At 42.3% G+C, this 25,217-nt stretch overlaps 1 protein-coding gene across 9 annotated transcripts in view; it reads left to right on the top strand.

Annotated features, from left to right (window-relative positions):
* The window catches only part of usp24 (ubiquitin specific peptidase 24), a 90,793-nt gene that overhangs the window by 44,102 nt on the left and 21,474 nt on the right, over nucleotides 1-25,217 (top strand). For 4 of the 9 annotated variants that reach the window (XM_080734252.1, XM_080734249.1, XM_080734251.1 and 1 more), the window contains 23 exons: nucleotides 32-116; nucleotides 939-1,049; nucleotides 4,395-4,493; nucleotides 5,400-5,585; nucleotides 7,031-7,116; nucleotides 7,444-7,552; nucleotides 8,627-8,782; nucleotides 9,178-9,275; nucleotides 9,373-9,468; nucleotides 9,969-10,191; nucleotides 11,817-11,985; nucleotides 12,336-12,497; nucleotides 13,525-13,595; nucleotides 14,740-14,900; nucleotides 16,944-17,005; nucleotides 18,130-18,321; nucleotides 19,572-19,686; nucleotides 20,269-20,413; nucleotides 21,278-21,397; nucleotides 22,234-22,359; nucleotides 23,414-23,512; nucleotides 23,704-23,786; nucleotides 23,908-24,049. In XM_080734252.1, the coding sequence (XP_080590378.1) occupies nucleotides 32-116; nucleotides 939-1,049; nucleotides 4,395-4,493; nucleotides 5,400-5,585; nucleotides 7,031-7,116; nucleotides 7,444-7,552; nucleotides 8,627-8,782; nucleotides 9,178-9,275; nucleotides 9,373-9,468; nucleotides 9,969-10,191; nucleotides 11,817-11,985; nucleotides 12,336-12,497; nucleotides 13,525-13,595; nucleotides 14,740-14,900; nucleotides 16,944-17,005; nucleotides 18,130-18,321; nucleotides 19,572-19,686; nucleotides 20,269-20,413; nucleotides 21,278-21,397; nucleotides 22,234-22,359; nucleotides 23,414-23,512; nucleotides 23,704-23,786; nucleotides 23,908-24,049 (2,896 nt within the window). The remainder of the gene's footprint in view (nucleotides 1-31; nucleotides 117-938; nucleotides 1,050-4,394; nucleotides 4,494-5,399; nucleotides 5,586-7,030; nucleotides 7,117-7,443; nucleotides 7,553-8,626; nucleotides 8,783-9,177; nucleotides 9,276-9,372; nucleotides 9,469-9,968; nucleotides 10,192-11,816; nucleotides 11,986-12,335; nucleotides 12,498-13,524; nucleotides 13,596-14,739; nucleotides 14,901-16,943; nucleotides 17,006-18,129; nucleotides 18,322-19,571; nucleotides 19,687-20,268; nucleotides 20,414-21,277; nucleotides 21,398-22,233; nucleotides 22,360-23,413; nucleotides 23,513-23,703; nucleotides 23,787-23,907; nucleotides 24,050-25,217) is intronic. The other 5 variants (XM_080734253.1, XM_080734250.1, XM_080734248.1 and 2 more) reach the window with 3 other exon arrangements.

The following is a 25,217-nucleotide window of genomic DNA, read 5'->3' as shown; positions in this document are numbered from 1 at the left end:
CTTCTAAATAACATAATGTTAGAGACTGCAGTTTGTGTGTTGTCTTTAGATCCACAAAGCTGGTAATCATCGAACGACTGCTGCTATTGGCTGAGCGCTACGTCATCACAATAGAGGTATGTCCTGCTCAAAGACTTTCTCACAGTATACGTGTTCATTTTACTTCAGACATTTATTTTCATCAGTTGAGCTGAGAAGGGATGCAAAACTATTATAAACTAGTAAACTGCACAGTTAGCCACAGTTGGCCTCCTGGTGAGGATAACGAGGCTGGCTGTTTGTGATATTTGTTATATAATATCTAGATGTAAATTTACACACACTTATACTGTATATGTCACCCTGTTTGCTAATCTGTCCACCAGAGGGCGCTGAATTAGCATTATGCATTATTACTTTAGGCCTGGGATTATTGAATGCTTTAACTATTGAAAAATAGCAGATATCTGCTATTTTTGAAAAAGTCATGAAAATGTGTGCAAATCTTTGAATATATGTATTTTTAAAGCAAACGTTTATAACTCAAATTTTGCTTCTGGGGGGTCCCTGTAACTAAATATTTTGAGATGGGGGGTATGTGGCCAAATACATATCATTTTGGGGGTCCTTCACATGAAAACCTCTGACATGGTAGTCTCTCAAGAACAGACTAACTGAGCTCCAGTTAAGTGAAAAGGACCTTTTCTTTGACGATGGCTGGCCAGATTGCTGACATAGAAACATAGGTTTTTCAAAAAATCTTAGAAGGATTCAAAAGACACTTGGAATCGGGTCAAAATTCAAATTTTCAAAAATAGCAGATCTACAAGCTTGCAGCGCGGCACCGTGAGCTTGTATATCTGCTATTTTTCAATAGTTAAAGCATAAAATAATGATACACAATAATGTGTACCCGTTCAAAATGGGTTAATGGGAAGCTGTTGTTTTCTCTTTGGTAGGACCTGTACTCTGTTCCTCGCACCATTCTACCTCACGGGGCCTCGTACAACGGCCACCCCGTCACTCTGCACGTCACCTATGAGTCAACCAAAGACACCTTCACCCTGGAGGTAGGCTAGGAGCTTCTACTGTTCTCCTGACTATACAGTTGAATCACTTTGTGTGTGTGTGTGTGTGTGTGTGTGTGTGTGTGTGTGTGTGTGTGTGTGTGTGTGTGTGTGTGTGTGTGTGTGTGTGTGTGTGTGTGTGTGTGTGTGTGTGTGTGTGTGTGTGTGTGTGTGTGTGTGTGAGAGACAGACATGCTTATTGTATCATGAAGACTCATATAGACCTGTCACAATTATAACATCATCGCATTATTATTTGAGATAATCTCAATTGTTTGAAATAATCGTAATGCATTGCGTAATTGTCATAATCATTACCATGATCAAACAAAATAGTGGAAATGGCAGATATGTGAGCTCAAAACGTGTCGGCTATGTGCACTCGGATATTTCCACGATTAATCTTTATTTGAAAGTATGAAAGTTATTAAATATGTATGTTATTTGTCATAACTGCCTTGTGCAACTTTTGTTTATGACGCCTAAAAGCCAAAAAGTGGTGGAGTCTCTCGAGGTGCAAGGCACTTAGCAAAGATGACAGACCAGTCTGCATGTTCACTAATTATTCAGCACCAAGTACATTTTACAACGTTGGTTCTAGGTCTAATCTAGCAAGCACGAGAGCAGGCACGGAAGCAACTAAGCAAGCTTCTTTGAGTTTCAGGCTGCTTCTATACTTCTATTGCTTTAATTCTTTCCGTATCACGGCAGACTCACGGCTGGGCTACACCAAGCCTTTTTACGCGTGTCAGTGCGTATGCGGGTGGTGCCCGTGTATGCGCATTTTGGAAAGATCCAATGTATATCATTTCAGACGGCTACACCAGGCTCACGGATAGTGTGAACCACGGATACGCATTCCCTAAAAATAGGATCGGTTCTATTTTTTACACACGCGTATGCATTTTGTACACATGACTATCTGGTCTCCCGCACAAACACTCCCTCCTTGGTGTAGCCAGGGGATTTTCGCACACGCACAGACAGCGCACGCGTGCGTGAGCGTTTTCTGGTGTAGCCCGGCTGTTAATCAAATCTATTCTTCTTACCTACCAATCACAAGGTGTTTCAATCATAAGAGCGTCCTGCATCCATCACCAGCATTCATCTTGCTGTCCTAGTCTTCTCCTCCTCTCTATTTGAACCCCAGACCTTTAGTGACCAGTAAAAACGAGTGTCCAGTAGCTGGTCAGTGTGAACCTGCCACACATGGGCCCTCATTTATCAATGGAGTGTAAAAAATGGTCTATTTTTTTCACCAAATTTTGCGTAGGGCAACGTGTGCACAGCATTTATCAATGCTTCCTAAACAGACACACCTGGCGTACATTTGATCCCAGCGTTGATAAATGCGCAGGCTGAAATTTAAATAACACGCCCTTAATTATTCTCGAAACGCCCCCATTTTACGACCAGAACAACCCGAATACGACCTAACAACCAAAGAAAAGCCATGTCCGCGTCCCACACAGACCACGCACACATGCACGCACGCACGCACACACCTACACACGCAACTAGGCTACTTGGAACAGCAGCATTTTGGTTTACACAGCAGTCTTTGACAGTGGAAACGTGGGATTAACCAACGGTACAATCTTTGACAAGGAGGCTATAGCACCGCAGCCGACATGAATGACACAAGTCACTGGTCACTGCCATGAATACTTTTGGATATTAATTTAAACCATTGCCTACCCGTGCCGTGCGTGCGCAGACAGAGCGCGTTCATTTGGTTACAAGCAATCATATTCCCCATGGCCATGATCTCAAGGCTCGCCACGTCGGGTTTCATCATTAACTCCAGCATAGTGTACAGTATCTACTGTATAAATTGAGAGACCCCACGGTTACGTTTTGGATATTAATTTAACCCAATTTCGGTGACGAGCGCAATGCACTTTTGAGTGCTTGAACTAGCGATCATGTACCGTTCCTGCGCGGGCTGGTCTTCTCCCAGGTGGGCCGTGGACCCCCAAATAAATCATCCGCAGCGTGCGTGCGCGGGGCTGGGCACAGCCAGGTTTGGAGCTTTGGGTTTTATCCATATTTAAAAGGACTCGCGTCACTGTATAAATTGGAGGCTCACGCCTCACGGTAGATCACAGCGGCGCCGCGCTGGTCCCGAAAATGCTCTCGCATGCGTTCGTAGGCTATAATGTGCTTGTTCTGAGCCAGGTCTGCAATCTTAAAATATAGACTGTTAAAGCACTTAACAGTAGATTGCTTCCATGTTGCTAGATTTTGATTGCTTGTCATTGTAACTTGGAAATAAAATCGGCGTGCATGTCCATGATGTAGCTGGCTATAATATACTTTTATAAAATGTTATATTTTCACAGGATTATTTATTATTGTGTTGGATATACATTTTCGAGTGGATACATGTGTCCATTGCCTGTCAAATAGTTACACAATGCTGCTCCGCACGTCTACAATGGAACAAAGTGGTGTAGGATGAATCCTACACCACCTCTGGACTTGACGTGAGATTTGATCCTACCCTACGCCAACGTCAAAGTCAAGTTGAAATGATAAATGTCGAGACTTCCCTAAATTTCGGTGTACACCCAAATTTTGATCTGCACCACGTTGATAAATGAGGGCCATGATGTGTAATCATGTTGCATTGCTCTTAATATAGCAGTTCACACAGACAGTGATGAAGCAATACCAACTAGTCTCTAGTCTGTCTGACCAATAGACGTTGTGTCTGTGTATTTACTGAAATATATACACACAATGTTACAATATGTTTCTTGCATATCACCACATACTATAGTGTAGTATGTTCCCATGTTCAGCATCAAACACAATAAAATCGTTAAACACAATTATTAGACAATGAATTAGCATCACTTACATTTTAGGATTTAGAGTAATTTTTGGGCTGGGCGGCCACTAAGTGGAGAGGGCCAATCCTTCACTAGCACTGGCCCACAGATCTGAATATCATCTGAATATCATCTGAATACTGGCCTAGTAGTATTTATACTGGCCCACCTAAACATAAAACAACTGAAATAAGCCCACAACGCATCGCTGCCTTGACGCGTCGGCTGTGTTGGGCCGTTCTGGGCCAAGGTGCCAGGGCCGAAATTTATGTCCCAGTCCAGGGCCTGGTGACAGCTCTAGACATATATGCCATGATTTAGTGACCTTAACTGTATCTTTAATGCTTGAGTCCTTGCATGCTCTCCTTTATTTGGACAGGAATACATTGTTAAAGTTTGTGTCTGTCTGTGCGTGCGTGTGTGTGTGTGTGTGTGTGTGTGTGTGTGTGTGTGTGTGTGTGTGTGTGCGCGTATGTGTGTGTGCTGCGTGTGTGCGTGCATGCTTGCTCTCCAGGCCCACAGTAACGAGACTATAGGAAGTATCCGGTGGAAGATTTCTGAACACCTCAGCTGTCCAGTGGACAATGTTCAGATCTTTGCCAATGACAGTGTGGTAGGTGTTTTAATGAAGACTATATAAAGTATATAATAGAGGTGGGAGAGCTCCTTTCACTCTGTCTCACAAATCGCATAATAGGACTTGGCATGGATACACATTTCTTCCAGTCGTGAGATTTTATTTAGCTTTAATCCATGTTAATTCCATGCGTCATCATGGATCAGTCACCATGGATCAGTGATGTAAAGTAACTGAATTAAAGTGAACTTCTACTCCAATCCATTTATTTTAAAATGTTATTTACTAGTTACTATGTTTGTATACATTTTGAATGTAGTACTTTTACTTTTGGTACTTTGAGTGTATTTAGAATTTTTGATGCCATACTTTTATACTTTACTCAAGTAAATTTATATTTCCAGACTTTTACTTGTAACAGAGTGTTTCTACATTGCAGTATTGATGCTTTTACTTAAGTAAAGAACTGTAGTTAAAGCAGATTGTCACATCCTTACAGTATGTTCCACCAGAAAACACTGAGAGAAGCCAAGCTAATGGTTTGCTTTGTAATTCAATGTATTCTCTATGCAAACCAGCTTTAAAAAATTCCAAGCTTTTTTCCAGCTTGGACATTTTAAAAGCTGTTTTGCATAGAGAATACATTGAATTACCAAGCAAACCATTAGCCTGGCTTTTCTGTATGTGAATGAGGCATACTGTAAGAATGTAATGAAAGTAAAGAAATGTAGGGAGTGCCTGCTAGCCTAGCGGTCCAGGCGCATACCACATAGGCTCTGATGCCTGACAGAGTGTTGCGGGTTAGAATCACTCCCCATCCAGTCTAACTGTCGTATCAATAAAGGCATAAAAGCCAAAAAATATATATTACAAATATTTTTCCACCACTGGCTTTTAATCCATGTTTATTCCATGCTTCGTCGATATCATCACGGATGATAGCTGACAATGAATCGAGACCAGAAGCTGCTGTCTCAGCTGGGCTTCAGTGACGAGCAGAGCCTGACAGTGAAGAGCTCGGGGACGGGGACGCCCTCCGGAAGCTCCGAGTCCTCCGCCTCCGCATCCAGCAGCTCCAGCTCTGCCGTCTTCAACTCCGCCTACGCACTGGAACAGGTTAACCCAAACGTACTGTCTATACTATTTAGACGTTATGGTAACAGTGGTTCTCAATCTTTTTTCCATGTCAAGGAGGACAAGGACATCTGCATTTTGAGCTTGTAGATCCGCATTTTTTTAATAACATTTTAGGACGTATGAGGTTTCCTGACAGGGTTGATATGTATCATTCCTCATCTGAAAATATTCAATGAAAGGGTCATAGAAGAATTGTGTTAAAAAAATTATTAGATGTTGCATTAGTATCTTGACTCGTTGTGAGTTAGTGGATCGGCTCTTTTTAATTAGCCAAACCATAAGATATAGTTTAAAGTGGTTAAACTGATTTTGCGGCTAACAAATTGGAAGTGTGGAGCAATTGCATTAGTATGCATCAGTGGTTTTCCAATGGTTTGCCATGAGACAAGTTTATGTGTGCCTTGGATTTTTATTGCAATATATATTTTTTTTTATACTTTATTGTGTCAAAACATGCACAACACTTCCATCAAATCATTCTTCAGAACGTTTAACATGTTATGTCCTTTTTTGCCAGACCCAGGGGGTCGGCCTACATAAGGCTTTGTCGGTCTGTCGGTCTGTCGGTCGGTCGGTCGGTCCCTCTTTTCCTCAGTGTCCCTCTTTTCCTCAGTGTGCCTGTGTTTGCCTCTGACTGCTCATCTGCCCCTCCCTTCCCTTGCTCGGCTGATTGCCTTGAGTGCCGTCACCTGTACGGGACCAGCTGAGTTGAGTTGGCTGACGAGCTGCTGAGACTATAAATTCCTGTGTGTTCATGTGTTAGTTCAGTGCTGCAAAACATTTGCCCCACAGCCATACTAGTGAAAACAGCCCATCTACAAGCTCACAAACATTTCCAGCTGCTCAGCCTATAAAGTCCTGTGTGTTCATGTGTTAGTTCAGTGCCATACTAGTCAAAACAGCCGATCTACAAGCTCACTACGCTTTGTTGCTGAGACTATAAAATCCTGTGTGTTCATGTGTTAGTTCAGTGCCATACTAGTGAAAACAGCCGATCTACAAGCTCACTACGCTTTGTTGCTGAGACTATAAAATCCTGTGTGTTCATGTGTTAGTTCAGTGCCATACTAGTTTTCATTGCGGGTCTGGCACAACCAGGTGACCTGGTCTAGTTTTTAAAGACATTTTGACACATTTTTATTTTTTATTTTTTTTCCACCACCACATAGAGCAAAAAAAATTCCACACAAAAACTGTAAACAAAAATGTTATTGCAATATGAACAACTATAGCCTACACAAAGTTAATTATTTATTTACTTCTTAACATTTACCACATCAGGACTCTGTGCATTGTCTTCTTGTAGACCAGCTATTTTCACTATAAATACAGATGTGCCATTGGTGTACCTTGGGCAGAAAAAAGTTTGAAAACCACTGATCCTTAAGCACTGCTCATGCGCTCGGCCCCCTGCTGACCTTGTGTTTTGCGTACAGGAGAAGTCCCTGCCCGGTGTGGTGATGGCCTTGGTGTGCAACGTGTTTGAGATGCTTTATCAGCTGGCCAACCTCGATGAATCCAGGTGAGACAAAATCACTTAGTCAGAAGGTGATTTTAATTCAACTTCTGACCGAAATATGTGTAACAAGCATTCCGATATGCTGAGGTGAAGACATGTCATAGGCAAAAAAAGCACTATAAAGCTGCAGTGTTAGGAGAGTAGAGTTAGGCAGATATAAATAAAGGCAGATAAACATGACTTATGCAAAATTAGTTATTTTTCCTCATGATTGCCTAAGTCACCTACAGAAAGTGATTTTTGTATTTCTTCTTTCCTGAAAACCTTAAAAATACGACAAGTATGCTACAAATATACAGATACATGTGTTCATTCATTGATTCCCTCCAGGATTACTCTGCGTGTGCGGAAGCTGCTGCTGTTGATTCCTACAGATCCTGAGGTGCAGGACGCTCTGGACAACTTTGTCCCCAAAGAGTCCAGCGTTTGGAGCCACCAGGTACATCCGTCTATTGGCTCAGTGATTTGATGCTTGATTTGATTGAATTACTTTCTTAGTCAGAAATGTAAACGGCACATGATGCAGTACAGTCAGACATAAAGGCTATGACACAACAAAGGCCAGGGGACTTGTTTCCATTATGATCATATACGTATCAATTCATTTAAACCCTGAGGAAGACTGTTAAAGTCGAAACGTTGGTTGTTTAAATACATTATTTGCATGGTGCCTGAAGAGCTGTTCTTTCTTTTTCAACATTATTATCTGCGGTGGTCAGCACCTCACCAACTCAGGCGTGCGTGCCCTCCTTTGTGTTTACCCTCATTTCATCAACATAGCATTAGAAATGTATAATACATGTCCCAACAAATACAAAACACTTTGTACAAAGGAGAAAAAGAACGGCGGCACAATGGGAAATTACTTCTTCTGGTAGATGTTTGTTCAGGCCAATTTTGAAAGAAACCTGTCATTCACATTTTTTAATGGATGGTGTCAGGGCATTCCATGTTTACGTGGCAATGTATATAGTTGAATGAGAATTCTCCCTACATTTGTGTGGCATTATGTCTGTGTCCTTTTCATGTGTCTCTGTTAGGGATGGGACAATATGAAAATGTCATATCACGATTATTGTGACAAAATAAATCTCAATTTACGATATTATCGCGATAATCAAAATCCATTATCCTGGGGCGGAACATTTGCCAAAAAATTGCAGACCTACAAGCTCACAACGCATTGCAACGCAATGCGTTGTGAGCTTGTAGATCAGCTATTTTTTGGCAAAGACATTTGATAGAGAGTGAAAAAAAAGACTATCAAGTATGTGTATTATAAGTAACTTTTACCAGAGGATTTAAGTGGTACCGGATATGCAGCTCGGCAAATAAAAGGTGAATTGATCCCAGTGCATGACGGAGGACGATATCACGATAAATTAAATCTCCATGATACGATTATCCTGAGTGTTTTTTATCGCGATAAGCGATAACATCGCTTATCGTCCCATCCCTAGCCTCTGTCCTCTTCTCACGTGCGTCTTGTTTCTCTCTGGGTGCTGTCCTGTAGAAGACGTTGTTCACCCTGGGTCAGGGCTCGGGCTCTCGCTCTCCATCCATGTCCTCCAAGCAGCAGCACCAGCCCAGCGCCGCCTCCATCCTGGAGTCCCTGTTCAGGTCCTCTGCTCCGGGCATGTCTACCTTCAGAGTGCTGTACAACCTGGAGGTACAGAGACACACACACACACACACTCTCTTTCTCACTCTCTCTCGCACACACACACACACACACACACACACGCTCTCCCTCACACACAAACACTCACACACGCGCACGTGTACGCACACACACACTCTCTTTCTCACACACCCACACGCACGCGCGCGCGCACACACACAAACACACAAACACACAGAGACATCTCCGGTATTCACACTTCTAAATTATTCATGTACTATTTGAGTTAATTCTTCCGCTCCCATCCTCCTCTTCCCCCACTTCCTCCCATCCTCTTTGACGTCTGTTTTTCATCACTCTCCCTGTGTATGTGTGTTTGTGTGTGTGTGCGTGCGTGCGTGCGTGCGTGTGTGTGCGCGTGTGTGCGTGCGTGTGCGTGTCAGGTATTGAGCTCCAAGCTCATGCCCACAACCGACGATGAGATGGCCAAAACCAGTGTCAAGTCCTTCTGTGAGAACTTCCTAAAAGCAGGAGGCCTCAGGTAAATGACGCTGGGGTAAGGAATAACATGCATGACAGCAGCGCTAGCTCTGCTGTCTGTCTCTGTGTTGTCCTTAAATCTTGTCTTTTCTCCTCAGTCTGGTGGTGAATGTCATGCAGAGAGATTCCATCCCCTCAGAAGTGGACTATGAGACCAGACAAGGAGTCTACTCCATCTGTCTTCAACTGGCCAGGTACTTAATGTTCTAATCCATTAATTGGGTTGTTTTTGTACATTTTGGGTAGTTCCGAAACATGTATTCCTTGTAATTGCTGCTTCATCTATTATAAACATACAAATTCTGTAGACATTTTTACTAAATTTTTTACCTTTTTTCGAGCTTGGAAATTTTAAAGCTGGTTTGCATAGAGATTACATTGAATTACCAAGCCAACCATTAGCTTGGCTTCTCTCAGTGTGAATGCAGCATAAGCTAAGGAGAAGAGATCCAGTAGAACTAAAAGACAAGTCATTTTATGTTTTGTTGCGCTCTGACTTTGCGCTCTGAAAATAGCAGATCTACAGCAAGACGCGTTGTGTATTTGTAGATCGGCTATTTTCGGCATGCTACAGAGTGTAAAATCAAGCATTACAACAAGGTCCGCTGAAAAAACTAAATTCAACATCAGCACTGCCAACACGCCACACTGAAACGCGTTGCTTTTGTCCTCTGGCATCGCGTGTCACACACAGGTTCCTCCTGGTGGGCCAGAGCATGCCGGCCATGTTGGACGACGACGTCATCAGGGACGGCGAGGCGCTGTCGTCGCGGCCGTTCCGGAACGCCGGGCGCTCGGGCCGGCAGCTGTCCCTCTGCGGGACGCCCGAGAAGTCGTCCTACAGACAGATGTCCCTGTCGGAGCGCTCCTCCATCAGGGTGGAGGAGATCATCCCTGCTGCTCGCGTCGCTATCCAGGTAGAACTGGGGATGGAGCTCCTTCATTTTTATTGATGATGAGCACCTTATCGATCCTGCTTATTGACTCTGGCTTTTGTCGAGCCCACTATTGAGAGTTTTTCTAATATTTTTGGAAAGACGTGAGACGACGAATTCTGAACAGAACTGTTATCTTTTATTTTATTTTTATTTTTTTGCCAGTTACCACCATCTATGAACATGTCAATTGACAAAAGTAACATTATCATTAACTCATACAGTGCCAGGCGACTTTTAGAGCAACTTTCTCACTATGGAGTTCCCTGCCAAGCGACTTTGGGCGACTTTTACTTAGGAAAAAAAAAAAAAAAAAAAATCTTTTTTTTTGGACCCAATTAAATCTAGTAAACATGATTTCAATCGCGATTTTGCATGTTCCACCCCCCATACAACCCCATCTTTCAAACATGGCAGCCATTTTTGTTTACATCTGAAGAAAACATTATGGCTGATAAATCATGAATGCCTGAACGGATTTCCAATCTTTTTTTTTTGTTTGAAAGCTGTGAACAGCCTGCACAAACATGGTGCATGATCTGTGCATGGGCGTGCATGATCTGTGCACTATAAATTACATGGGAGTCTATGGAGGCTTCTGGCACTAGTGCCACTCGAGGGGCATTTTAAATTGGCAGTAAGTGAGTTAAATATCATTAAAACAATCATTCATTAGTGTGCAATAAGTGTTAAATGCCTTTATATTATGAAAAGTACTATAATAATTTCTTGAGCGCCAATTCGTGCCGCTCTGCAAGCTTGTAGATCTGCTATTTTTGAAAAAAATGTGTGCAAATCTATGAATATATAAAGTATTTTTGAAAGTGAACATCTTTAACTCAAATCTTTGCTTCTGAGGATCCCTGGAACAACATATTTTAAGATCGGGGTTGGCGGCCAAATTCATATGATCTTGGGGGTGCCGCCTTGACATGAAAACGTTTAAGAACCACTGATGTAGCAACATACACTTCAGAAAAAGGCTATAGGATTTAGAAGACATTTGTAGAATCCGAGTCATAGTATCTCTACCTCCACTGTGGCCTGCTTCATGTCAGTGTTGTTTTTGACAGCAAATTTTGATTTAGTTTTAGTCATAGTCTTTTGAATAAAATGTCATTTAGTTTTAGTCATAATTTAGTCACCAGAAAAGTTTTAGTTTTAGTACAATTTTTGTCGACTAAATATCATAAGATTTTATGGCGACTAAATCTACAGTTGATTTAGTCAACTAAAATGTATTTTGGCAGGCCTTGATGGCATCGTAATGACTGGCTATTTTCAGCATGCAACAACTGAGAGCAACCAAACATAAAATTACTCTCTTCAGCAGCACTAGTCCCTCTCTAACGTTTTAGTCTAGTTTTTATTTTGTTGACGAAATTGTCAATATATTTTTCTTAGTTTTAGTCATCACAGCTTAGTTTTTATTTAGTTTTTGTCAGTGAAAAAAACGCAGTCGACAAACATTTTTCGTCATAGTTTTAGTAGACAAAATCAACACTGCTTAATGTCTCTCTCTCTCTCTCTTTCTCTCTTTCTCTCTCTCTCTCTCTCTCTCTCTCTCTCTCTCTCTCTCTCTCTCTCTCTCTCTCTCTCTCCCCTAGACTATGGAGGTGGGAGACTTCACCTCCACGGTGGCCTGCTTCATGCGGTTGACCTGGGCCGCTGCCGCTGGAAGACTGGATCTGGTGGGAAGCCCTCAGCCAATCAGAGAGAGCCACAGCTCACTTCAGCCCCAGGCCCAGGGGGTCCGCACCCGAGTCAGCAGCACTGGTGAGGAAAAAAAAATGACATGCTCATTGCATTTATTAATGATGATAATACTTGGTGTTTTGGTGTGTGGCGTTCCACAATGGATTTGTAGTTGTGTTAACAACAGCTAGTTCTGTCACAATGATTACATAATGATCTAATCACAATTATTTGAGATAATCGTTATGATTATTATTATTGCACAATCGCCAATGTCCTTTTTCATTTTGAACCATTTTCAATAATTGTGGAAATAACAGATCTACACGCTAACAAAATGTCGCAGTGTTGAGATCTGCTATTTCCACTATTATTGAAAAGTATACAACAGCCAACATCACGGTTCTGTGCGTCTTGTCCTCCAACAACAGGAAGCAACTGCAGCTCCAGCAGTGACGGCGAGGCCACGCCCACAGCATTGCATGCTGGGATATGTGTCCGGCAGCAGAGCGTCTCCATCAAGGACGCCATCATCGCCCGAGAGGCTCTGTCGCTACTGGTCACCTGTCTGCAGCTCCGCTGCCAACAGCTCTGTAAGTTCCAGTGGGTGGAAAGTAACTAGGTACAATTTTGAGGTTTTTGCGACCGTCAGGTTGCAAGTTACCATGAAAAGCTCCATTGGCTGTCTGTCCGTCACGTCACACTTTTGCCCTACTCTTATCTCCGGCACCGTTGCCCCTATCCATGCCAAAGTTTGCACACACTCTCCTTGGATGGCAACTCAACAACCTCCACCCCTCATATCTCACATGGCCCTCTTTTAGCGCCACCATCAGGCCGATTTTGGCACAAAAAAAATGGACACTGCTCCTACAGATTTTTTTTTTACACAGCATCTCTAAAGTCATGTCATCAACATGGATCTGTCCCATTTCCCATATTCCCTCCTGATTGGCTACCATTGCCTTCTAAAGTTTGTGTATGCGACCTGACGGTCGCTTATCTCCTGATTAGGGAGTCTTACTGGTTATTCAAATACTTAAGTTACTAATTACTAGCAACGCGTCGTGAGCTTGTAGATCGGCTATTTACATAACAGTATAAGCTACAGTAGTCCGCATATAACAAGTTATGTATGTTTTCAATAAACCTGCTAATGATTTGATCACTTTTTGATGTACTGCAGCCTCTGCAAAATGTGCACTTAATGTACTTACCGAGCGTAGAAGGCGAGAAGAAGGATAATTATTGTCTCGCAGAGATGACAGCTTAACACAAATGAATATGTGCATCGGTATGCAAGCGTACAGACTGTCAGATTCAATGGTTTATATGGTGGAGATAACCGATTGTAAAAGGTTGTTTGCCACCTCTTTCCATCGGAAGGAAATTCACCAGATTGTGTTGGAGTATTAAGCAGTACTGTAAACAGTCAATGGTTTGTGAGCTTGTATTCCTAGCACGCAGCACCAACGTCCGACGGTTGTATACCGCATAGCAGTTGGAGGAGTTGAGGGAAATCAAGATGAAGTGTTAAACAGACAGCGGTCAACAAAGTCTCACTATCTGACAGAATGGTGACATGGTGACAGTGTGTTCTCTCTCTGCTCCTCTGTCCAGCCTCTTTTTACAACCTGCCCTCTGTCCGTGACTTCATCATCGATATTCTGCTGGGATCGCCGAGTGGAGAGGTCAGTGATGATGATGATGTGCTTTGCTGTCAAAATATAAAATACAAACCCGCCTCTGTCGGGTGGAAAAACCTCATTATGTCCAAAACAAAACCGTTACTTTTCAGGATTCAAATGGCAAAAGTAGCAGATCTACAAGCTCCAAACATGTCGCTTTGCACCACGTTTGGAGCTTGTGGATCTGCTACTTTTGATGCTTTTGTGTGACATTGTAGTATGATCAAGTAGGGCATTATCCCATTTAGACCTAAGTCCGCTTGGAAAAAAGCCTTAAAAACCTATGGCCGATTGGAAAAATACCCCTAAAACCTGAGATTTTATGGAAAACTTCACAGAGGTGTTAACGTCTACTAAAACATTTATTTCTCAGCCTCTGTAGCAGCTAGAAACAAAATTTCAAAACTGTTTGATAGCTTACACCTTTGGCTTTCATGGGAAATTACTTGTCATGGTCCAGACCTTTATCATTTTTTTAAAAAAATCTGCAAACTCAAAAATTGTAATAACTCTTATAAAACGTCTAATAAAAAATACATTTCTCAGCCTATGTAGCACATAGAAACATAATTACAAAAGGGGTTCCCGTCTTCCTCGTCCTAAATGGGTTAAATTAATGTTATACTTAGGGTCCAACTTGCACGGCCCACATGGTTGAGAGAGGCTGGGTTAACCCATTTAGGCCTGAACGTATTATTACGCAATATTTTATGCTTTAAATGCCGCGCTGCAAGCTTGTAGATCTGCTATTTTTGAAAAATCTTGAATTTTTTTGCAAATCTTGAAATATTTTGACCCGATTCTATAAGTGTCTATGTTTAAGCTATGTTTCTGTCAGTGGTTCTCAAAATGTTTCATGCAAAGGACCCCCATATCAAAATGTGTTGTTCCAGGGACACCCCCATCTCAAAATACTGTATAAGGGACCCCCCCAGACGCAAATATTTGAGTTACAAATGTATGTATGTTTTGGCAAATGTATTTTAAAGAGATATATTCAAAGACTTTTTTTCAAACAAGCTCGCAGCGCGGCACCAGCTTGTATATCTGCTATTTTTCAATAGTTAAAGCATTCAATAATTCTAGGCCTAAATTAAGTCATTGAACACCGTGTGTGACTGTGTGCGTGCGCGTGTGTGACGTTCAGATCCGGCGCGTGGCGTGCGACCAGCTGTACACCCTGAGCCAGTCGGACACGTCGGGCTTCCCAGACCTCCAGAAGCCCAACCTCTTCCTGCTGTCAGTCATCCTCACCGCACAGCTGCCGCTCTGGAGCCCCACGTCCGTCATGAGAGGAGTCAACCAGAGGTACTGGAACACTGCTGGGAAAAGTACACAAGTGTTTTACTTGGGTAAAAGTATCAATACTGCAATATACAAATGCTCATAGGCGGCGGGTGAGCCAAACGTTTGGAGAGGCTATGTTTTTTTTTTTTTTTTTTTTTTCAATACTCCACAACATCTCGGATCCAAATATTGTATTTTTACTCCACTACAATTATATGAAAACATAGCTACTAGTTACTTTGCAGATGTAAATTATTATATTATAAAACATTGTGCCTTTAGCCCCGTTTTATAGACTATTTGAAAATAGCCAATCTACAAGCTCACAACGCGTCGCGCTGCGATGTGACACGTTGTGAGCTTATTTTGATGCCATCACTTTCGTAGCCTACTTTTACCCAAGTGCATTTTGAATTCCGGACTTTAACTTGTAACAAAGTATTTCAATAATGCAGTATTGATACTTTTACCTAAGTAAAAAATTGGTGTACGTTTTCCTCCACTGAGAACGGAGAGACAGAGACAGAGACTAGAAAGCGCTCTATGAGTATGATGCAGCCCATCATGATCAAGCCTAATTTATCTCCGTCCCGCGATGATGTTGCGTGCAGAGAATAGCAGACCTCCAAGCTCAGAGTCACACCGGGCACATCCGCGACGCGATGTGAGTGTGTAGGATACTGTATGACTGAAGCTTGTACAGCCAGCTGTTCTCAGCGCCGCCGTCTGTACTTTATATTAGGTTATAGCCTATATCATTTGGAAAATACCCAGCAGCATTTGGGAAGGCACAGCCTCCCCTAGCCTTCATTACGCGCCGCCTATGCAAATGCTCTGTTACAAGTAAAAGTCTGGCATTCAGAATTTACTTAAAAAGTAAAAGTGCAAAATCATTGGTATCAGACTAAGTACTCATTAACTCATACTGTGCCGATCCCGAACTAGTTCGGCTTTATTTCAATCCAATACAATTTTTTTTTTATTAATTCACTTACCCCGAGCTGCTTGTAGAGTCGTGGGTGGTCCTGGCTCGCTAGCCGCTAGCCAGTTAGCCATTCTACTCTGTCCGACGATATATTCCATTAAAAATGGTTTAAAATACATTTTTGAGCTCCCCAATGTTCACCCGATGTTCGGCGCCGCTTCCGATGAGTACACGAGTGTGCCGATCCCGAAGTAGTCCGGCTTTTTTTAATTACATGAATAAAATGATAAGAGGCCTTCTGAAGCCTGGCCTGATTTTTCTAGCTACTAGCCGAAAGCTAGCAACCTCCCGGCCGGCCGTCATTTGCGAACGAAATCGCCAATCTCCGCCTAATCCAATGAAAGACCAATCTTTGAAGGCTTATATCTCTGGATTGTGTCTTTAGGGAAGCGGCGCAAGGTTTATTTACGGCGAAATCGACCAAAAATGATCTTTTAAATGACAAAATGGGAATAGCCATTCTGTTAGCATTATCATCGGGGACATTTCCATGACGTGCATGAACGTGCACACGTGAGGTCCTGGAAGGTGAAGTCCTGGAAGCTAAAGCGCTCGCCTATGAGAGATGTGCTGGCATTCTATGGCCCCTAGAGGGCGCTGGCACTCAATGAGTTAAGTTTTAAAAAGTATAAAAATCTTTTGAAAATGGCGTGGTTAAAAAATCTAAATCTACAAGTAACTAGTAACTAATGTTTTCAAATAATTGTAATGGAGTAAAAGTGCAATATTTGCCTCTTTGATGTAGTGGAGTAGAATAACAGTTTTGAAAATTGGAATTACGCCAGTAAAGTAAAAATTAGTTCTTAGTTACTTAACACCACTTTGACGTAAACCCATATGCGGGGGCGGCAGTGGCTCAGGGGTAGAGTTTGCCCTCTTATAACATGGAGGGTTCCCGCAAGACTCTGAACCCCTAGTTGCTCCCGGTGAGCAGGTTGGTGCCTTGCATGGTTTCCTCCACCATCGGTTTATGATTTTGTGTTTGTGAGTGGGTAAATGTAATGCACAATCTTTGTAAAGCGCCTTGGATAAAGGCGCTATATAAATTTACCATTTCATATGCTGTGTTCTCTCCACAGATTGCTGTCTCAGTGCACAGAGTATTTTTACCTCAGGTGCCAGCTCCTAGATGACCTAACCAGTAAGTTTGGCCACCTCCAGTGGCCTTTTCACTGAATCACTGTCCAGACTATTGCTGACATCTCTGCCACTAGAGGCCGTTATCCCCCTGGGTCACAGAATTATTATTTTTCTATTGAAAATCACAGTCATGTAATAACTGTTCTTAAAATTAACAATTTAGCCTGCCGATTTTACTCGTATGGATATGAAGTATTAACTGGCGGTGAAATGATACTAATTTAGCTAAAGAGTATGATTTTTTTTTTCTCATACATGTATCAATAATCGTTATCAAATGTAAACGTTATCAATATCATAAACGAGGCACACTCCCGACAATATCGCAGGGCTGTTTATTTTTTGAAATTATGACGCAACCTAATATTTCCCTGTGGTATTAAAAAAAAGAAAGAAAAAAAAACAACACTTCCTTGACCCAGTAGGGGTGGCGTCAGGACATCGGTACTCTTTTAAAAACGTCTAGTTTCTTGTTAACCCCAAAAGGAAGACAAGCCATCTCTGGTTTACTTACTGTATCTGCGTGAAGTGGGTGGCCGCCTATTTAGGAGACCGGAAGCAGGTTGGAGTCTATTATCTTCAATGGTAGAGTGAATATAGTTTCTGAACCATTATTTAGCTCCATGGTCATTGGTCAATGAACTAAATATTGGACTCGATTGTCACAAGCCACACAATCTTCCCAAGATTTTCATACTAAAATGTATTTTTTCACAAGTTCTAGCAGCATTAAACACAGGACGTCCATGAGATCTGTCGGTGCCCACTTAGGAGACCATTGTGTAGGATTTGCGTACCATTTCGCCCCTAGTAATAATAAGTTAATAACCAGCATTACGGAATTCGCACAGGATAGAATTCATTTGCAAGTGTGATTCGAGTTGCGGTTGGTTGTTTAAGTTGGACAAAATGTGGACAAAATATTTTCCCAAATATGGATATGACTGACGTCTGACATCATAGATGTCTTATGTAAACTTTATTTGTATAGCATGAAATGCAGCTCAAACGTGCTTTACAGAGAAAAAGTGAAGCACAAGTGCTTAAGTAGCTCCAAATGGCGATGGCGTATCTTCATAAATGAGCCATCTTGGTGATCCAGCGTTCTACCTTCCTCTCCCACAGCTTCAGAGATGGAGGCCATGAACGTGAGCTCGGCCACCATGCTGGAGGATGAGATCTCCTGGCTGGACAACTTTGAGCCCAGCTGGAGCTCTGAGATGGAGACCAGCGAGGCTGACAACATCCTGCAGGCTGGTCACCTCCGCCTCATCAAGACCCTGCTGTCGCTCTGTGGCAACGAGAAGGGACACCTGGGTCAGTGAGCCATTCTCACTCTTTTACTAGGGGCCTGATTTTCCCTCTATAGGTTCGAGTCCAGTGGTGCTCAAACGTTTTTAACCCATTTAGGACTGAGGCCAATTCTAAAAACGCCTTCTAAATCCTGACCTAAGTTTTCTGAAAATCTTCAAATGTTTTGCTATATAGTGTATATAGTGTGTGCCAGCGCCTACGTCATTGTAGTCCTTAGCGGCCATTTCTTGGGTAAAAACACAGGTGTTTCAATTGTTTGATTGCATAGAACTAATGCTATAGTCTAATCAGAACACCTGTGTAAGGCTGTGTTTACCCAAGAAATGTCCGCTCTTAGAACTACATTTGGCACACTCTATAGCAACAACTACCCATAGGTTTTAAGTTTAGGTTTTGGCATAGTTTTTGTGAGGTTAAGTTTAGGTTTTGGCATAGTTTTTGTGAGGTTAAGTTTAGGTTTTGGCATGGTTTTTGTGAGTCCCCTGGGTGAGCACCATAGCATTCATACAAACCAAGCATATGCTCATGAATCCATACATATATTACAAGCCTGTATTGAGTTAAAGAATGTCTGAGGTCCACACCTTCCTATCTGCCCTTTTAATTTTATCATTGCGACCTACAGTCGCATTTAGCCTACTATTAAAAATAATGGATCTTGATGATATTAGATCCCTGATATTGGACGAACGGCCCTTTAGGGCGAGGTCGCTTCTCGCCCTTAGGGTGTCTTACTAGTGATACAGTAGCTACAACCTTGAATGTGAGTGCACTTTCACCTAATTTAACGATGAAAGCCTGTGTTCTCAGAATAGAAACGGTAGAGAACTGGAGCACAGCGACAAATAGACTTTACGAGCACGTTTTGCACCACCCAATTATAAGAAGATCTGTGCGCTCCAGTTATACTTAATTTATATCCAAATTTAAGATGATGGCACAACCTACTCACAATTGATCTACGCTTGTGGGTTGGCTATTTCCGCCATGGTTGAGTCTATAGCGATGTGATACGTAATGTTTGGTCTGTTGTGATGTGATAGGTTGAAATGTTGACTCTGTACTCTGTAGTGATGTGATAGGTTGAAATGTTGACTCTGTAGTGATGTGATAGGTTGAAATGTTGACTCTGTACTCTGTAGTGATGTGATAGGTTGAAATGTTGACTCTGTACTCTGTAGTGATGTGATAGGTTGAAATTGAAAGCGCTGGTGAGTAATGTGAAGTGTGACAGCGTGTATTTTCTGGTCCAGGTGCATCTCTGATTCAGCAGCTGTTGGATGACTTCCTGTTTCGAGCCTCACGCATCATCATCAACAGTCAAAACGCCACCCTCTCCCCGGCTCCCAACTATGACTTCCACCCCAAGTAGGACACAAACACAATATATACTTACTTTATATGTTAGTCATGTTTATCTCTTGCCTTTGAGCTCACAATGAAACATGGTTGTACAAATGTAGTGTGTTTTTTAAAGTTTTTTAGTTTGCTTTGCTGCAGTTTTTCACAACCTGCTGTGACACCAACATGGACAAAGGAATAAACTAAACAGAGTTACAAGTGTTAAATTGTTCATTGGATAAACTAGTGTGGTGCCCTTTCAGGATGTGTCTCAAGAACCGCAACATGGCTGCTCGCAGCGATCTTGAGAACCGTTCATTCGCTCGACTTCTCGCTCGACGCTCATCTCCCTTGGGTACTCGTTGATACGCCCGACGAGTGTGTGATTGATCTGATGAACAGTTCTTGAGATATTCAAAGAAGATACAGACATAACGCAGAGATTCCTTGAAATTATAATTTAGATAGATCCTCACTTGATGGTCAATAACATTCACTTTCCCGCTTGAAGGCAGCTGTGAACTCCTGCTTCACAGTACTGAGGAATGTGCTGGACGGACGATCACAATAGTGCAACTAACAAGCCCCTCATCCATGGTGTGTCTCCAGGTGCAGCACAGCCAGCAGCAGGCTGGCAGCCTACGAGGTGCTGGTGATGTTGGCTGACAGCTCCCTGTCCAACCTGCAGATCATCACCAGAGAGCTGCTCAACATGCACCACCAGTGCGACCCCTCGCTCAGCAAGGAGTTTGACGTAAGGCCCATGTGAACAAAATAACAAACCATTCCCAAGACAAATTCCATGTGTTATTCTGAAGATTATTTATTTAGCCTTTTTTACACATTCTCTGTCTGCCCACGTACCTTTGAAAAATCGCGGAATATTCTGTGTCGCTCGCATTCACACACGGCAGACCAGGAATGGATTGGATTGGTTTGAATGTCGCAGGTGTCGATAAACGCTACATGCGAGCGCTATGAACGTGATATCCAAAATAGCAGGCCTCCAAAAGTGATTTAACCCATTTAGGCCTAGAATTATTGAATGCTTTAACCAGTGAAAAATAGCAGATATACAAGCTCACAGCACGGCACCGAGTGCCGCGCTGCGAGCTTGTAGATCTGCTATTTTTGGAAAAAGTTGTGAAAATGTGTGCAAATCTTTGAATATATGTATTTTCAAAGCGAACGTTTGTAACTCAAATTTTGCTTCTGGGTGGTCCCTGGAACTAGATATTTTAAGATGGGGGTCCGTGGCCAAATAAATATCATTTTGGGGGTCCTTCACATGAAAAGGTTTGAGAACCACTGACATAGTATTCTCTCAAGAACAGACTAACTGAGCTCCATTCAAGAGAAAAGGACCTTTTCTTTGACGACGGCTGGCCAGATTGCTGACATAGAAACATAGGTTTTTCAAAAAATCTTAGAAGGATTCAAAAGACACTTATAGAATTCTAATTCTATTTTTCAATAGTTAAAGCATAAAATAACGATACACAATAATGTGTCTGAATGGCTTAAATAAAACTAATGACAGATTTACTGTGATTTCATCAGCAGTAAATGTTTGGGGTATAACCATAATGCCTTGATGGTGTCCCACTCTCTTCTCCAGTACCTTCCGCCGGTGGACAGCCGCTCGGTCTCAGGGTTCGTCGGCTTGAAGAACGGCGGAGCCACGTGTTACATGAACGCTGTCTTCCAGCAGCTTTACATGCAACCTGGCCTGCCTGAGGTACGCGTGCACGCACGCACACACACACACACACACACACACACACACACACACACACACACACACACACACACACACACACACACACACACACACACACACAGAACGCAGATAATTACCAGTAAGACGCCTTAGGGCAGGGGTGGGCAACTTTGATGATGGTGAGGGTCACTATATTTCCACCTTCACTCCAGAGGGCCACATTTGTCATTCTAATATTGCATACAATAGAAGCAAAAGTTTTGAGCTTGTAGATCAGCTATTTTTGCTTCTTTTGAATTGGAATCGTGAATAGTTTTATGTTATTTCTTAATTGGAATCCTGAAATGTAACATTTTGATTTAATTTCAAACGTATTTAGTTATATACTCATGTTAACTTTATGACCCTAAATACATTGGACATAAAAAAAAAGATTTTAATACTACTACACTAGTCATTAAGCTACTAATATAGACTGACGGAATTAAAGCAGGTCATGTTTGGAATTGTAACAGCTGAAATCAATAATATATCAGTATTCCGGTATTAACCTGCGGGCCGCACTAAGTGAAGGTGGGGGCCGCATGTGGCCCCCGGGCCGCCAGTTGCCCATGTATGCCTTAGGGCAAAAAGACATCACTCAGTCTAATGTCACACGCAAAGAACGGTGACCAGGGGAAAGAGAGATGTTTGGAAGTATTTAGACAAAATAAACGTCAAAATAACAAGATAATAACATAATAAACAAAAATGAAAGAAAGAGTACTCGAAGTACTCTACAATAATGTACTGCATGTACTTGGAATATGGAAACGACTTAAAAGGCCCATCCCTACTTTGTATGAAACCCGCAGGCCTTCCTGTCCATCGAGGATGACACGGAGCAGCCGGAGGAGAGTGTGTTCTGTCAGGTGCAGTCTCTGTTTGGCCATCTGATGGAGAGCAAGCTGCAGTACTACGTGCCTGAGAACTTCTGGAAGGTGCAGTGGCAGGACACACATACACACACACACACACACACACACACACATGCATTCACCAAATATTCAAATATTCAAATATCAAAGTCACTGTTCGACGTTGTTCACCGAAGTCGAAAATATTTAAAAAATATATAGTTTATAAAGCTTGGCGAGATAGGAAGTCATTAGAATGAGTTGTAAATGCCCCTGGTGGATGAATTGGTTAATGCTCTATACCAGGGGTTCTCAAACCTTTTTAGGCGGCGACCCCCAAAATAAACATATTTGAACTGGGGACCCCCACCCTGACAAGCACTTGGAATTGTAGATATTACATTTAATGTGACTCTGTTCCGCAGATAAATATTGTGAAAATAGCCGATCTACATGCTCACAACGCCTCGCAATGTGAGGCGTTGTGAGCATGTAGATCGGCTATTTTCACAATATTTATCTTACTTAATATTTGACCAGTTTGGCCAGTCCTGTCGAATATTCGACTATTCGAATACTTTGAGGTCGAATAATTCGAATACTAAAAATCACTATTCGTGAAGGCCCTAACACACACACACACACATACACTATAGACCGTTTTCCTGAGCGCTCCCCTGTAGAGAGCGCCGCCGCCATTGCTGCGGTGTAAACAGCAGCCAATGGTGGAGTAGAAGTAAAATTATTAAAAATGGGAAATACTCAAGTAAAGTGCAAATACTCAAAATTGTAAGTAAATGTAGGCTACTTGTTACTTTACACTACTGTTTACACCACAGCAATGGCGGCGGCGCCCTCTACAGGGCTATATCACTGGCCAACATGTGTGAGCTTAATGAGTTAAAACCTCCAGGTTTAATGGAATACATGTTATCCTTCTCTCTACACCGTCTTTCTTATTGCTCTGCTACATTATATCAGAAATACTGTAAAACGTTTAAAAGAAAATGGATCATGATGAAACATAATATTTACATGCATGTTTATATTATTATATTTCTAGATGATGTATTTTCTTGGCCACTGGAAGCGCTTGTTTTGTTGCAGGATGTAACATTGGCGTGTGTGTGTGTTGCAGATCTTCAAGATGTGGAACAAGGAGTTGTACGTAAGAGAACAGCAAGATGCTTATGAGTTCTTCACCAGCCTGGTAGACCAGCTAGATGAACACCTGAAGGTAGGCACTAGGCACGCATGCACACTCACGCAAACTCACACACACACACACACACACACACTCAATTATGACGATTATGCGAAATAATTGTGACTCACACGGTCTACTAACTACTCATTCCACCAGCTGAGTACATAGAACCTTTCATCAGTTAATGACGTCCTTATTAAAACGACTTGTTCCCTCCTCAGAAAATTGGACGGGAGCAAATCTTCAAAAACACGTTCCAGGGAATATTCTCTGACCAGAAGATTTGCAAAGACTGTCCTCACCGGTGAGTCCCAGATGAACCCTCAGTTCACATACCAAAGATGAGTGGTAAAACATAGATGTCTCTTTTTGACACTGGCTGTCATTTGAACCGTTGGATCTTCTCTTGTCCTCTTGTGCTGCAGGTATGAGCGCGAGGAAACCTTCATGGCCTTAAACCTGGGCGTGACTTCCTGCCAGAGTCTAGAGATCTCATTGGACCAGTTTGTCAGAGGGGAGGTGCTGGAGGGCAGCAACGCCTATTACTGTGAGAAATGTAAAGAGAAGGTCAGTGTCTGCCACACATGCCACCATGTTCACTGTTATTACTGTTACTACTGACTATTACTGTGAGAAATGTAAAGAGAAGGTCAGTGTCTGTCACGCATGCCACGACTCATGATCACTATTATTACTGTTACCAGGGACGTGCTGGCCATTGGGAAAAGCGGGACAACTCCCGAACGGCCGGTTCATTCCCGGCCGGTCCAGGACGGCCATGAGGAAAAAAATAAAATGTCTGCCTTCGTTCCATTTTGGGGGCTGGGCGGCCAACAAAGTAAATCAAAGTAAAAGGCCGTCGCACAAAAGTAGTGAAAACAGCCGATCTACAAGCACACAACGCCTCGCACCGCGAGGCGTTGTGTGCTTGTAGATCGGCTGTTTTCACTAGTTTAAATCATTTTTAAAATGATAAATACAAAACAAACGGTTTTGGACATACAAGGTTTCCACCCGACAACGACAAAATATAACTCATGTAATTGGCCCACTGGCTTGTCACTCGTCATGATCTGAAATGGCAAATCTTTGAGTAGCAGCAGCACTATAGAGAGAGAGATCTCTCTCTATAGCGCGCAATGAGGGCCTCTCCAACTCTTTTTCCCGGGCTGAATCAGGGGCCCAGCACGTCCCTGACTGTTACTACTGACTATTACTGTGAGAAATGATCACTGTTATTACTGTTACTACTGACTATTACTGTGAGAAATGTAAAGAGAAGGTCAGTGTCTGCCACGCACGCCACCAGTCATGATCTCGTGTTACTACTGACTCACGAGTTTGGATGGAGCTCGAAACCCGAGCCTGCTATAAACTCGATAACAAATGTATTGATTACCCGGTATCAATAAGCTTTGCGTGTATCAAGCATAGCAGCCCATGATGTCATGTTAAAACAATCAAGATAAGAGGCGCTAAAAATTATTACATTACTATTCATGATATAAAGCCATTTAACACTTATTGCACATTAATGAATGGTCGTTTTAATGATATTTAATGATAATATTTTTTACTTTTGTCAATTGTAATCTTCATAGATAGTGACCAAGTGTCAACCAACTCACAGTCACTCACAACTGGCCAATAAAAAAGTACCAGTTCTGTTCAGAATTTGACATCTCACGCCTTTCCCCAAAATATTTAAAAATGCTCAATAGTGCGCCTGGCTCAT

Source organism: Nannobrachium achirus, assembly GCF_963921795.1.
Source record: "Nannobrachium achirus genome assembly, chromosome: 1".
Lineage (NCBI taxonomy): Eukaryota > Metazoa > Chordata > Actinopteri > Myctophiformes > Myctophidae > Nannobrachium > Nannobrachium achirus.
The sequence above is the reverse complement of the archived record's forward strand: the minus strand, read 5'-3'. Positions and strand labels throughout refer to the sequence as shown.